At 35.2% G+C, this 15,304-nt stretch overlaps 2 protein-coding genes across 5 annotated transcripts; both read right to left on the minus strand.

The window, feature by feature from the left end:
- Positions 1–9,703: 9,703 nt before the first annotated feature.
- On the minus strand, positions 9,704–10,918 carry LOC107950768 (uncharacterized). The gene has a single exon (XM_041089992.1). It carries the CDS (start codon positions 10,568–10,570, stop codon positions 9,914–9,916), a length of 657 nt encoding a protein of 218 aa, XP_040945926.1. The 5' UTR covers positions 10,571–10,918; the 3' UTR covers positions 9,704–9,913.
- A 1,375-nt stretch (positions 10,919–12,293) lies between these two features.
- LOC107950767 (phosphatidylinositol 4-kinase gamma 2) lies at positions 12,294–14,724 on the minus strand. 4 transcript variants are annotated; one of them, XM_041089991.1, is made up of 3 exons: positions 14,516–14,695; positions 13,011–14,275; positions 12,294–12,925 (listed from the first exon to the last, which is right to left on the minus strand). In XM_041089991.1, the coding sequence occupies exons 2-3, from the start codon at positions 14,256–14,258 to the stop codon at positions 12,545–12,547; spliced, it is 1,629 nt and encodes a 542-aa protein (XP_040945925.1). In that variant the 5' UTR covers positions 14,259–14,275; positions 14,516–14,695; the 3' UTR covers positions 12,294–12,544. The 4 variants fall into 4 exon arrangements, with proteins under 4 accessions (XP_040945925.1, XP_016741214.2, XP_016741213.2 ...); XM_016885725.2 differs by having other exon boundaries at positions 13,011–14,278; XM_016885724.2 differs by having other exon boundaries at positions 13,011–14,366.
- Between the last annotated feature and the right edge of the window lie 580 nt (positions 14,725–15,304).

The raw sequence follows: 15,304 nt of genomic DNA on the forward strand, positions 1-15,304 counted from the left end.
GTATGAGTTCATATGAATTATGTTTATCAAATCAATCTTACCAAGTGATGATATTGGTAAGTTATGTGTTTCATCACTAGCTTGTGGCTATGGTGACTATTATGTTCATGTCTTATGTGTTGTGCAAAGGAAATGGTAAGTGTTCAATATGAACCAAGACATGTATGTATGAAACTCATTGAAATGGTGACACATGGAAAACATAATATATTATGAAAAATGATAAATCCAATTGGATCATTCTCAAGAATAACAGTTATCTATGTTAAGTTCACATGAATTATGTTCAAGTATGCTAACGTGTGTTGTTGATGCGCTTAAGCTTGTGCGAAGCTTATAATTGGATTATACCATGCTTAGTCTTAATGAAATACATCGAACCAGTAAGTGTCCCATTGGTAATATGCTTTTGTACATGATAAGGTGGTATAAATTAAACTATGAAATTTCTTATGAAATGGTTTATCATGTAGTTGATTCCAAATGAGCTATATTTAAATGCACTAGTTTGTAGTCATGGTTGATATTATGCATACTTTTGTGTGCTATGCAGATGAAACGAGTGAGGAAAGGTAATGAAATGGTAAATTCATAGTTGAAATAAAATTTGATGAAAAGGGAGTAATGAGTTTGAATGATGTACTATATGTGAGAAATTTACGTATACTATGGAAGAATATACCTATATCATTGATAAATACACTAAGTCGGGAATTCATAATGTTGTTTAGGTTTATGATAAACATTGGGAACTGAATAACAAGAAAGTAGATTGAAAAGTGTATAATCTTATAGAAAGGTTGATGATTATCTATTAAGTCCCATAAAATCCTGTCATGTTATGAATGATAATATATGCGACATTAATGAACTTACTCATTTGTGAGTTGATGATCATAACAATTTATGAATCTTATGGCATTGGCATAGATTTATGTTTATTCAATAAAGTTTATTATTGAAATGGAATATTATGCTTAAAGTTTACATGAGCTTACTAAGCATTCATTGCATACGTAGTTATTTTCTTTTACTTTACAGATTATCGGAAGCTCGAACAGGTTGAAAGCTAGTAGGAGATCTATCACACTATCCATCGATTTTATCGGTAGATTTTGATGCTTTAGTCGTGGTTATAATGGCATGTATAGGTGAACTATATCTAATGTTTAATTGATGAGTTTGGCATGTATATGTCATTTTGGTTGATGATTGTGGCAGGAAATATTGCCTTGGATTTGAAGTACTTAAGATATTATTGATATCTTGTTGGTTGTGGTTAATATGGTCAAATTGATGCATATTTTGAAGTGACCAAAAATTGGTATGTGTTAATGTATCTTTAAATGGCAAAAATGGTATATGATAAATTGATCTAATCATGGTCAATATATAGTTTACTTTGGAAAGGTTTTGAACTAGATATGCATGATGTAAATATGGTATATAAATATCGGTTGTTTGGTACTATTTGGAAATGGTTGGTTTATGTCATTTAAGAGGTTATGAAGCATGAGAGGAATACTCCTATTGGTAAGGTTATTTTGATATGGCATGAAGCTAATATGGTATGGTTGGTATGTAGCAATTGTGATATGTTTGGCATGGAAACAAAATAGTTGATAAATGGTAAATGTGCACATGTTTAGGTTGATTTGATGATAATGTTTGAGGTGATTTTTGGCATATTGGTTGTATGGATAAATAACCTATTGAATTGGTCTTAATACGCATGCTTTGGTATGTTTGAAAGCTTGATTGTATGTGCAAATATCTTGTAAGTGTGAGCTTGAAATAAGTGAAAGGAATGGCTCAAAATTGACTTATTTCTTGTCCACACAGCCTAAGACACGGGCGTGTGTCTCAGCCATGTGTCCCTTGTAGTTTTTAGAAGGTTTCATTTCAAGAGTTACACGACTTCGCACATGGACATCTGGCTTGGCCGTGTGAAACAAGTCAGAGAGTTACATGGGCACGGACACGGGCTGGGACACGGTCGTGTGTCCTTACTTCAAATGCCCATACGACCTGAGACACGGGCGTGTGTTTCAACCGTGTGACCCCTGTAGTATGAATTTTTCTATCTTTTGCCATGAAATTCTAAATGTTTTTGATTTAGTCCCGAATCATTTCTAAAGTATTTTTAAAGCCTTGAAGGCTCGGAAAAGGGACGTTATGCATGTGTTTGATTGAATTTTCCAATGATTATGAAATGTTGGAAATTAAGGATTTGATTTATGTTTTTACAGTAATGCTTCGTAATCCTATTTCGGTAACGGATATGAGTCAGGGGTGTTACAACCCGTATACATTCTCACTCATAACAAGGTAAAATTCAGTATATATTACCATTATTAAATTGATTTAAAATGAAATTATTATGCTAATAAATTATTTAATTAGGTTCATACTCTGAGTCACGTGGGATTATCTATCGAGTTTGAAGATATATGGCTTCTATTGGACCAGCGTTCGGAAGCAAATGTATGTATTTATTTAATTTTGAACTATATACAAATAATGTAGTCAATTTTGTATTTAGTATTTAGTAGTATATATATAACTAATGTTTTTATCACATTCATATAGTTTGAATAGACACCATATGAGGACCCAACAATTCAGGCAATAATTCCTAATGATTTCTTTATGAATCCCAACACTTGGCATGTTAAGGTCCCATTGGTAGTATATGCTACCGTCGAGATGCACGAGGCGGATAGAGTGTTGCGACAGTTCAGATTCTAATAATCGATTCCTGTAGCACCTCAAGAGCTTGATGATCTACATCGTATCAACTTACGGTGACCGGATAAGAATTGGCCAGTATTCCACTCATAATACATCAACATGTGGAATAATCGATATGATTTTTTACCTACTCGCAACGTGATTCTCGTTCCGGAGTTAGCATTCGATCCGGATTACATGTCATAGTTTAAGATCCATGAAAAGCCATATTTGTTGAGTAAAGAGGATAGGCGTTGGCATCCCCTAATGATTAGGCCACGACGAGCTCCTTAAAATCCAATGGATGACGAGATGGGCCCATCATCAGCGCCCACACAAGAACCAACCACGACAATATCAGCACCGCCGCACTCACCACACCTCCTTCATGTTGTACTATCTTATCTTGGTCTGTATCCTAACTCTTTTCTGTATGTAGTCCTATGACAGGTTGGAATGTTAGTCATGCATCACTAATTTGGTACACGCCCGGGCCATCTCATTTCTCGATGGTAGTGACGCATACAACGATGTATAGGCCATCTATGCATGAGGCACCAACGGAGAGTCTAGTCGTTGTCCCATCAGCTTATGGGACTCAACATAGTTACACTAATTCGACGTGGGTGACGCTAACATCTCCAGCATCTTTGTTATATCAAGGTGGGTCATCTTCCCAACCACCTAGGTATAGACCAAAGGTTGCACAAATGCAAGGATCTACATCACCTGAAGGCGAACCCCAACAACCACAACCTCCACTGAAAGCTGAACCTAGAAGGAATCCATCGCGTAATCGTCGACCACCCTGATGTGGCATATATTTTGACCGGCATATGCACTAATGAATTGTAAATTGTATCATTTAAATCAGTATAAGTTCTTTTGAATATTTTTTGGTACACTATCTAATTTAGCTATCCATTAAAATTTAATCAAAATTTAAATTTACCTTGAATATTTTCACATAACATTGCAATAAGATTTGATTTGAATAGAAATAATAAATGTTTTTTATTGATAATTCACAGGAACAAATATTAAATTTATTTTGGATTAACAATGGCTAACAATCCTCATGAATACATGTTATAATGTTTGATTTCGATATGGACAAGATGGCATTGTATGACCCAGGTTCCTACATCACCCACATAACCTCTGTTGGTTTGTGTGCTCCCGAATATTCATGTTATCGCAAATTCGGGTCGAGAACGGTCGACCTTTTGTTTGTGACACAGATCTCTATCAGGTAACAACTTAAATGGAGCAAGCGATACAGATGGTCACTTACGTTCATCTAGAACCAGTGGGAATATGTTTTCCAAAGGTTGTACGAGTTTTCTAATTTGTACACTTCATCGATAAAACTTATTGGATCCAAACGAAGATTTATACAACTTGTAATTGTATGAGCGGATAGATAACAAAGTGCATCAAATATCCTACAATCGCAAGTCCTATTTCTAAGGTGTACCCAATATACCCCCGACAATACCTTAATCCTACTTGTCGAACCCTGTCACTCAAAATCATAGGTTATCGCACAAGTGACAAACTGCATACAAGTAGTTTACTCGTGCCTTGCCATTATTAATCTTTGTCACTACCGCCGGGCACCATACATGACCTCCCTACAATTGTCCGGTATAACTCGTCGCTCACTTTGGGAACAGTTCCACCAGACGGAAGTATATCTCTTTCATAATTGTGGTTATCGGCAAATGACGCGTTCCCTTTAAAACAAAATTGATGCATTCTACTAGGTTCGATGTCATGCGGCCATATCGTAGCCCACAGTCGTATGTTTGTGTCCACTGTTCAAATGGTATGTTTTCGAGATATGCTGCCCCTGCCAAGTTAGTTGGCCGTAATATTACCAACATTTCATGAAAGCGGTCCTTCATGATCTCGTACCCTGTCAATATAATTGCATAGCGATGATTACATACAAAAAAATATAAAAATACAAACGAAACACGACAAACCAAATAATAATTATGGCAATCAGATACCCATGTTCGTCACTTATCGTCGCTTAATGGAAAACCGATGTTGTTGGTAATAGTTGGACGCAACATGCCTCAAGCAGTACCGATGGTGCATGTGATCCTAGAGGCTTCCTTACTGTTCAATTACGAACAGTATTCCAACTCCCCGATCCAAGATAACGCATATATCAGGTTGGTGGCAGACATGCCTCCTCGACTTAGACAAAGAGAAACTCCAATCATTTGCTTTCTCCCTCGATGTTATTGCAAACGCAATTGGAAGGATCATCTGATTACCATCCTGTGCCACATCCAACAATAGTCGATGGGTATATCTACCATACATGAAGGTACCTTCTATTTGTACCAACTGCTTGCAGTACTTGAATGCATTCTAGCATTACTTGAAGGTCCAAAACAAACGCTTGAACACTCGGCACCCACAGAGTAAGCGATCGTTGTAGTATGCGAGACTCGTTTGAAGATCTGTTACACAACCAGGTACGTACCTCTCCAACACTTGACACCACAGCCATGCCTTATTGTATAACATGTCCCACCCACTATGCAAATTCCCCAATGCCTTCTTTTTAACTATTCATGCCGTGCGGTACGAACGCGTGTAGTTGAATTGGTTGCAAATATTGGCAATTAAAACTAACACGTTAGTCCTCGAATTCGCTTTCACCATCGGTAGTATTAGGCATGTGATCATATCTGAATCCAGCTTCGGATGATCCCATGAAACACCTGTAACCCCACGAGTACGTCAAATTAAATTAAAAATAACCCTAAACCCTAAATAAAACCCAAATAACCTAGTGATAATGTACCCAAGGCAACACATGTATGCAAACTAGTCAACTTTTTAATCGTCCATAACCCTATCTTTTTCCTAATAGAAGCCATAATTTTTCATAAACAGTCGTCGTCTCTTACTGCACACTTCCCCTCGAACTTCTCTAATTTTGATTTAATCACGTAGAAATTAACCCCGTTCTTGATGTTATATCGGCCCAATGCTGCGAGAAAACCATCTTTACTGAAGTACTCCCTACCCACTTCTAAATCACCGAATACAACGATGCACTACTGTAGCCAAGCCTCTTGTATGGCAGGTCTGCAACTCCAATGCATCATCTGTCGAAAGATCAACATTATGCATGTGGGTTGGCAGAGAGTATGATGTGAATCATGGATCTTCTTCATCATCTTCATCTTCATCACTCCTTTCACCGTCTTCAGGTTCAGTTTGGATAGGCTCCGATTCAGATAATAACCCAATTTCTGAACCGTCGGCACCAAGCTCTCGGGGTGGATCCATATCGAATTCACTGTCATTTTCATTCCTTGGCCCACTAACATCTGCCATGTTGGAGGTCCCCTCACCAATGGACATCGTAGGGAGTAAATCATCCCTTCTCGTGTACGTTTCGAAACGTCCAAAATCACATGTCAATTGCTAATCATTGGAAGATGATGTCATTCCTCAGTAAGTATTCTGAACATTGAACATCGACCCACCTAGGTGCATGTCCTATTCACTAATTGAGTGTCGTGTAAGGGTCGTGTATTCTGTCCTACTACCAAAATCAGATAGTTTGGTGTTCTGCCTCCCACGATTGAAATCTAAGGCTGAGACGAATGAGTGTCTTCCTATTGATGATCCTGGGATATCATAATAGGAACTTTCTACCAGAGTGGTTGTACTATCGACATTTTCAACCGTTCTCACCTTTCGAACAGGAAGAGATGTTGAAGTCGCAAGCCATTCATCTAGTCTTGAAAGTTCCACATATAACTCAAGAAATAGTGATCCACTTTCAAGGTGCATTTGTACCATTGCCTCTAAAGCCTCGAGCATCTTTGATATCAAATGAGTCATATCTCATGAGATCGACCGAAACAAAAAATTGATACTTAATAGACGAAAATCTCATTGCAATAGATCCGAAGATTTTTCGCTTAATTCTTTTACAAAATTCTGTCAACTCTATGTTCTGGTTAAAAGTCAGTCGCGCTGTGTTCTCCAATAAAAAAGTCACGCCGTTCTCGTTGTCATGGGCCTCACCGTCGTAATAATAATAGCATTAATTCGTCCACTCATTTTCAACCAATTTATCTATCGAGAGAAAATTTCAAAACACGAAAAATTATCACAAAAAATCAAAACATTATGCAATAAAATATAATGCTTCATATAAATATTAACACAAAAAATCAACTTATACCTTCAACCCCAACTTCTATTCTTCTGAACTTCTTCAACCTCTATTGCTCCAACTTATGACATCGAAGGCTGAAATATGGGTCATTTATAGCCTAAGGGAATGCATCACACTCCTTTTTGTAAAATGCATCCCACTATCAGAAGCATTACTGAAAATAACGTTCAGTTGGAAGCATTTTAGTACTTTTGCTAACAGTGCATCTTGCTTGGAGCATTTTTCCTTTAGAAACCTCATCCCGGGAATCCTGGGATATTTTTTTCAAAACTATCTCATCAAATTTATTTTCTCAGAAGTAGCAGTACTGAAAAGGGCATTCAGTTGGAAGCGTTTTCAGTACTTTTGTTAACAGTACATCCTGCTTGGAGCATTTTTCCTCTACAAACCTCAACCCATCTCGTTAAAACTATTTCTTCAAAACCCATCCTTCCAAAAATATTTTCTCAAAATCCATCCTGTACAAATTATTTTTTAGACCCCTAAACCCTAAAACCTAAACATTTAAAAAATAAAAAACCTTAACTCCTAATTTCAAAAACCCTAACCTTAAATAATTAAAAATTAAAACAAAACCCTAACTAGGAAAACACGAGCAAAAACGGTCCTACGAGGACGCTTTTTAGAAAAGCGCTTCCACATTAACACGTTTTACCCTAACAGCAGGGAAAAAAAGTTGAGTTGGACGTGCTTTTCCGCGTATCCCTTGAAAATGATGCCAGCTCAGTGCGTTTTATTGAAAATGAACCATTCTTGTCATTTTTAAAAAAAGCGGCCCATTTCTATAATTTGTTTTAACAACATTTGGTACGAATTACATGCAAAAAAGTAAATGGTTGAACCTTCAAGCTAGTCTAACAATGGAGTTTCTATGGGGAGAAGTAAAAATGAAGAATGTTGATTATTTTATGTTTTAAGTTTCATTTACCTTATTTTTAATTTTTAAAATTAACTAAACTCATTGTAAAAGAATCACAAACCGTCCATCATAAGCTATTATGGTTAAATTGACATTTAAATCCATGTAATTAAATTCCTCAACCCAAATTAGCCCTTTAAAATTAATAACAATTGACTTTCACAGTTTTTACAATTTAATCCTTTTTCTTTAATTAACTAACCAAACATCAAAATTACCAAAGCAAATTTCAATATGACATTCTAATGACCTCGTAAATATTAGTTGAAATTGTGGTCTCAAAACCATTTTTTTCAACACCCCTAGAAGACGAGCTATTACACAAAGTCTCTAGGACTTTGTGGAAGCTCTACTTTGGGGGCATCAAGGATTGGCCAAGAACCACTTTTTAAACTTCCCAAAGGAATTTGAGCATTGTAAATAATTGAATAATTGGAGACGAGACTCTATCTATTTTTTCTTATTTTTCAAACTTATTTCATGTTTAAGATTTAGTATAGAATTTTTTTTTTGTGTAGTTGAGAATTTTGAGTTAAAAAAAAACTAAGGCTTTTGTGCTTGCTACAGTGATGTCCCGACATCCTAGGATGGGAGTTGCGACATCATGGGCAATTTCGAGGTAGGGCCTAAAATAAAATAAACACAAGAAAAATTTTTATTTCAAAAGTGTAGGGATGTCGCGACATCGAAAGGTGGAAGTTCCGACATCGAATAAATAAAAATAATAAATTTTATATGATTTAAAAAATAATTTTTATATAAAAAATTATGTATGATTTAAAAAATAATTTTTATATAAAAAATTATGTTATTTTCATTATTTTAAATATAAAATATTTATTTTATAATAATAAATTAAAATTAATTCTAAATTAAATAAAAAATTGCTTTTGATTTAGTTCAAGTAATTTTTAACTTATATTTCACATACATTAGTTCGAATTTATTTTCAATTTCTCAATTTTTCTTTAACAACCTACAAATAATATAACAATAAAATAATAAATATATTTATTCGATGTACTTTTAACAAAAAAAATAAGAAAAATGTTAAAATATGCTATAAGTCTCTACTTTTATTTTAAAAAATAGTCCATTTACTTATCAAATTTTAAAATTTAAGTCTAACTATTAACATAGTTAAATTTATTGGAGTAATTTTTTAAAAAAAGTCTCACTTAATAATCATATAATTAAAAAATAAAATAATAATTAACTTAAAATTATATAAAAAAAATTTAACGATATTAAAAGTGAACTGAAATTATAAAAACGAAATTCCAGATGTTCTAAAAGCTGAAGGAGTTATGAAGGATTCTAAAATAAAGAAAAACATAAACTCGAATTTCGAGGACGCTGACTGATGATGATATTCAGCGTCTCCTCTGCTCCGCTGTCTTGGGTCCCACAAACCTCACTAACTCAACTCTTCCCACTTAATTTTAATTTTCTCACTTACACTCCCACTGGCACTTTTATCGAAATCAGGTGGGCAATTAATTCTCCGACGCCGATGATCCCAAACTCTGCACTCATCTGCAACTGACTGAATTTTGCTCTATCAAAATTTAAAGTTTAACGACGTCGTAAACTTTCTGAGCTTCCAATTAGTGCCGTTCCTCGAACAATGGAAAAAAAAGAGTAAACGGAAAACAAGCCGGATTTTGCGCTGCCTTTTTTCCAGCTCATTATTCAACTCACCTTTGCTTCATTATTGGTCCAAAACCAAAACAAAAAACCCCACCACAAAGTAATCTCACTTCACTCTATCATTAGTATCCATCCTTTACTTACTCTTCAATTAATCCCTTTAAATAAAAAGTTCATTAATTCACAAATTAAGCTCATAAGCTGAAACCTTTCATTCTTTATACTAAAAACACCTTACTTGCAGCACCCACAACAATCAAAGTTCTAATTTTTACAGCTTTTTTGACAAATTGGGTATAAAAAATTTAATACCCAAATCACCAAATCCTCCAAAACTGATAAATTTTAAGAAAAAAAAAGCTGTTAAATGTCTAAAATTACATTAAAAGAAGAAAAAATTAGCAATGAAACCCTAAAACAGACCCATCATTCACAGCCACGGTGACTCTACACTCCGACTTAGCATCCACGTGATGGGCGAACACATTTAGAACCCGAATCCGACCCGCTAATTCCATCCGAGAGTCAATCTCCATCGTTGGTCCAACTCGATTCACATTATTACCACCGCCGAACCCAGCTGTCACCCCAACGGGCTCTGTCATCGTCACCGCCACCGTAGTAGTAGCACCAGGTATAGGTATCGTGGTGGCCGCCGCCGCTTGATTCGGTTGCGCCAAGGGAAATGACTGAACTGCAAAAGTGGCCGCCATGTATTGAGTCTGACCCGACTCGATCTTCCCGGCGGGTATGAACATGAACCCGACTTGAGATCCGGAGTAAAGGAGCTGAATAGTGCTGTCGTAGTGGGAAAAAGCGGCTCTGTTAGGGTTTTTAACGGTGACGTATTGAGAGAAAGTGAAGCTGACGGAGTTGTTGCCGACGGAAAAAGAAGGGAGCTGGATGGAATTAACGTAAATCTTAGGGTCTTTGGGTTTAAAAACGGTGAAATAAACAATGAGAACAATGATTACAAGAAAGATCAAGAAAATGGTTGCTACAATACATGATGCCAGATTTGTACGGCCAGATGGCGGCCTTTGAGACTTCACCATGATTTTTGTAAATTCAACTGTGTTTTTTTTTTCTTGGATGTGTTGATCTAAAAAGAGAAAGGAAGTGAAATGGGGGAAGGAAAAGAGTGTTTGGATGTAGGGAAAATAAGAGAGTATTTAAGAAGAAGAGAAAGTGGGGAAAGGAAAGTAATGTGAAAGGGAAGACTTTTTCTTTTGTTGGGTTTTGTCATTTTATAAGAAAGGATTTGAAGTTTATGTTGGAGCTATTCAAAGCTTAGATTTTTGAGTGTTTTTTTTTATGCTTTGGGGGAAGGAATCATTGAATCAAAGATGAAGTGAATGAAAAAGAAAGAAGAAAATTAATTAAGAAGAAAATTGAAAAGAAAAAGTGAGGGTATGTTAGTTCTTAACTTTTAACTTTAAAGAGGATGAGAATGTTTTTTTTTTTTTTTGAAAAATGGATAAGAAGATGATGCATATTGTAAGAATTTGCAGTTTGGAGGTGGAAATTATGAAAAAAAAATCAGTTATTTAGTTTTAAGATTCTTCTCTCTTTTTTTTTCTTTCTAGTTTGGGATGTGTTTGATTTTTCGCAACAAAACAGGAATATTTAGGTTATTAACTGTTAACCTAAATATAGTATTTTATATAGAATTTTAACACTCAAATATGAAAAATAAGAAATTTTGTTCAAAGAGTATTATTAAAAGTAGATGTTTGAAGATTGGTAGAACAAAATATTGTCGTTAAATTGATATTAGAAAATCAGATAAATACTGGATAAGATATCCAAAAAAAATGAAAAAGGGTAAGAATAGTAAAAAATGAAAAAGGTGGTAAGTCGAAAGGTAAGTACTGTCTTGTTTTTACATATAGGAGTCAAAGGAAAAAGCTTTAGGTAAAGAATAATTGATGCCTTTCCACACGGTCAGTGGAATGATTGTCAAACGGCAAAAGCGTGGTCTATTTGGTGTTTTGGAACAAATCAGTGGTCTTCTTATAAGAAGTGAAACAATAGATTCAACGGCGGTGGCAGTGGAAAATGACAGAAATTTGCTAAATTTACTGCAGTAAGAATTGTGGGTGTTTCAATATAAGCTTCTTTGGTTTTCTTCTGCCAATAATTGTATGAACGGATAGATTAAAATTGGTTTTATTTACTTACAGGGTCAGGTGAGATGAGTTTTTGTTTGTCCGACCCAATTTGTATATCTCTCGTCCTGATATCATCCTCAAACATGACCCTAAAATTAGAGAAATTATTTTACACAAATTAAGGTTGCTAAAACCAAATTGGATTCGCTTATTGGATCGATTGAAAAAATAAATAAATAAATAAAATCAGTTGAGTTAAAAGTCGAACTGAATTTTATAATTTTTAATATTTTAAAAATAATAAAATTTAGTAATTTATTTAATTTATATTAAATCTGACAATCAAATTAATCAAATTAAAAATCAATGACTTAATAATTCAACCACCAATCTGATTCACCAACTCAATCCAAAAAAAACTTACCCCTGTAGTAACAGTTCAGATCAAAACCCGATGGTCATGTTTAACCTCACCCATTACTTCCATATTTCAGAAAGGGAAAATAGAAAGGCTCTTTGACATGACCTGCCTTTAATATGGGTTGAGTAAAATTTTAAGAGAACGTTGGATATGGCTGATCTTGGCCCATTTTTAGTTACCTTTCTGAAACGATATATGGTCCAAAACAATCATCAAATTACACATAAAAAACCCAATATATGCAAGTTTTACATCAAACCCAATCATCAATGCCTACCTATTATTTCATTATCTTTGAATCTGTTCAACATATTAATACAGGATCAAGTAACAAGTTGATAGAGTTTAAAAAATAAATAAATAAATAAAGGAAAGCTTCAATCTCCTATGAGGGATAAGCTATCTACATTGACATAATTTGTGGTCCATACAAAAATGGACTCATCATTAACTCAATACATTCAAATATGTACCATGAACAAACCATATAGGTAGCTTTAGTTTGTGAGCTTGTCAAGCCAAGAATCCATGACTTGAGACACAGTCTCCATAAATGCAGCTTCACTCATGCCTGGAAGCAACAAATCTTGAGCTTCATCTACAATTTGCTCAATCACAGATTCCTTGTTCACAGTTTCCCTGCACATGATGCTTCCAATAGCAAAGGGAGTGGTAAGACCCCGATCGACTGCTTTTTTCAAAAGCATGGTCGAGATACAGAGCGTGCGAGCGCACTCAACGGGAACATCCCACCCGTAAAATCTCAGAAGTGCAACATCTTGTTCAGCTTCCAGTGATTTTATATAGTCTATAGTCTCTTTGGAGTAAGGCTGTCGTGATTGTGGCCAATAAAGCCAATCAAATGTGCAATCCTGGAACTGCAAATAGATAAAAAAAAAGAAAAGGGTTGGACAACAAAGATGTAATGCATTACTAGAATGATATAGCTATATATAAACTTACATTCTCAGGCAAGCAGTAGCCATGATCAATTGGAATAAGCACAGTTTGGTCATTTTCCCCTTTACCAATCAAGATATTACCGGCGTATCGGTCGGCATTTGCCATTCTTATATCGAGCACGCTGAGCTTGTGCACTTCCTCCACAGGGAAACCTCCTGGACCTACATCCTCACCACTCCCGGCATTCTTCATATACATCTGTAAGGACCCAACCTTAACATTCTCAGGTGCACATTTATACCCATTTGGATGGTTAAACCCTTTGTGCAAGCACTGAACCATGCAAGTAGGAGGTACACCAGCAAACCCCGACATCTCACCAGACAAAGACCGAGGTCCACTCTTGGGATGATCCAATATATAAGCAGCCACTTCTCTCACTGCTCCTCCTCCAACTCTTGTACCCTTTTTCAACCCTTCACCATTTGATGATCCATGGACTCCATGTGGATTGTTAACTGCCATCGGCTCCTCATCGATCGGTTTAAAGATTGAAACATAATCAACCCCCAACTTATCTTGCATAAAGTAAGCCCCTCCTGTCCCTTCCGGTGATCGAATTGGCTGGTTCCCTATATCCAACCCATCAAATGTAGAATGTATCATATCCAACATAAAAAAAGGCAATTTCACTTTGGGGTTCACAATAACTGGTTCAAACCAGAAATCTCTAACTGGTTCAACAGGCTTAGCTCGAACTTTGGCTGATTTTTGAACCATCAAATGAATCACAGCATCACTATCTTTACATAAATCATCAAGTAGTTTTTGATCATCGAGTTTTTCACCATTACAAAAGATTTCTTGTTCATCAACATCAACGAAACCTTTCCCTTGTTTAACTATCCTTTGTTTCAAATACCCAACATTTCTAAACCTATCAACATGCAATTCAAACTCTTTCCCGCAACTTGTTCTTACAGCGATGAGCAAAAGATTGGAAAGTTTTAGAACTAGGTGCAAAAAATTCCCACCTTTCAAGCCGTAGTCTTTAACAAGCGAATCGTTGCGGGCCAATTCTCTGCCTTTGAAAACAAGCCTCTGTTTCTTCACTACAAAGCCTTTACATGTCTGGATCCGAAGCTTGACGGAGGCTATCGAATCGGATTTTAAAACCCGCATCGGAATCACCGAACCGGAAACCGAAAGGTAAATCAAGATCGAGTCACCCGCTTGGTTATAGCAATAACCAGAAGAGTGAACCGCTTCTCGACGAACCGGACTCAAAGCAACATCTACAACAGACATTTCTGGTTTTTGTCGTTCTTCTTTTGTTTCAACCGAAAAACATTTGAATGAAGAAATCAACAACAAAAGTTAGGAAAAAAGAAAAAAATTATTTATTTTCCGTTCAATCTGCAGTCAAAGGGACAGAGATAAAACTTTTTAGGCAAAAAGATGAAATTTCCAAACATTTGCAAAGAGAGACAGCAGGAGAGGGATTTTTTTTTTAATGAAGAAAGGAAACAATAAGTAAAAACTATGGAAGTGGGAGATCGAACTACCGTGATTAATATAAAATAGTCGCCATCTTTGTTTTTATGTTTTTCCGAAAATGGTGGTTTCCGTTTCTGATTAGCGCGATTGTATCAGCTATTTTCTCTGCTCCAATGCAAAATAAAAATAAAAATCGTAGTCGTCCAAAGTAAAACTGAGAAAGGAGATAAAAAGGAGGAATGAGACTGGAGTGGTTGGCCTTTTATAAAGCTTTCACTCTTTGATCCAACGACTATAAGGGGCCTGTTTTTGTTATTATTATTTTAGATTTTTGTTTTAAATACGGTTAGTGTCAGTAACGGTCGTTTGGTTAAAGTTCAGAGAAGGAGCGGAGGTTGACGGTTGAGTTTACTGAAATACCCACTGAGAATCGTCTTTTTAATCTTATCTTCAATCCGATTGTATTTAATAAAGTTAATATAGGATAGGCTACACACATTTCATCATTTTCTCCTCAAATTACTATTATAATTGTATACAAGTAACTATGAATGAGAATCTATAAGTTTGGATTACAATTAATATAATTTTATAATTACCATAAACAAATTTAAATATATTCAAATTTAAATTAAACTAAAATTCATACCAAAATAATAAAAACAAAACTCCTACATGTAACATTATGAATATCTATTGTCATATACAATTTATAAATAAAGTGACTCTTATTTTTATTTTTATCAATAATTGATGCTATTGTATATGAAAATCATGTATTTAGAATACAGATTTGCGTTTAAAAATAACATACAATAAATAATAAAATGTATTATTTGAAACTAATTAATAATAAC

This window comes from Gossypium hirsutum, chromosome D03, assembly GCF_007990345.1.
Source record: "Gossypium hirsutum isolate 1008001.06 chromosome D03, Gossypium_hirsutum_v2.1, whole genome shotgun sequence".
NCBI lineage: Eukaryota > Viridiplantae > Streptophyta > Magnoliopsida > Malvales > Malvaceae > Gossypium > Gossypium hirsutum.

Coding starts and splice junctions, on each gene's coding strand:
- LOC107950768 (XM_041089992.1), bottom strand. CDS start 10,570: ATGGTGAAGTCTCAAAGGCCGCCATCTGGCCGTACAAATCTGGCATCA.
- LOC107950767 (XM_016885723.2), bottom strand. CDS start 14,258: ATGTCTGTTGTAGATGTTGCTTTGAGTCCGGTTCGTCGAGAAGCGGTT. Junction 12,926..13,010: donor GCTACTGCTTGCCTGAGAAT/GTAAGTTTATAT, acceptor ATCTATTTGCAG/TTCCAGGATTGCACATTTGA.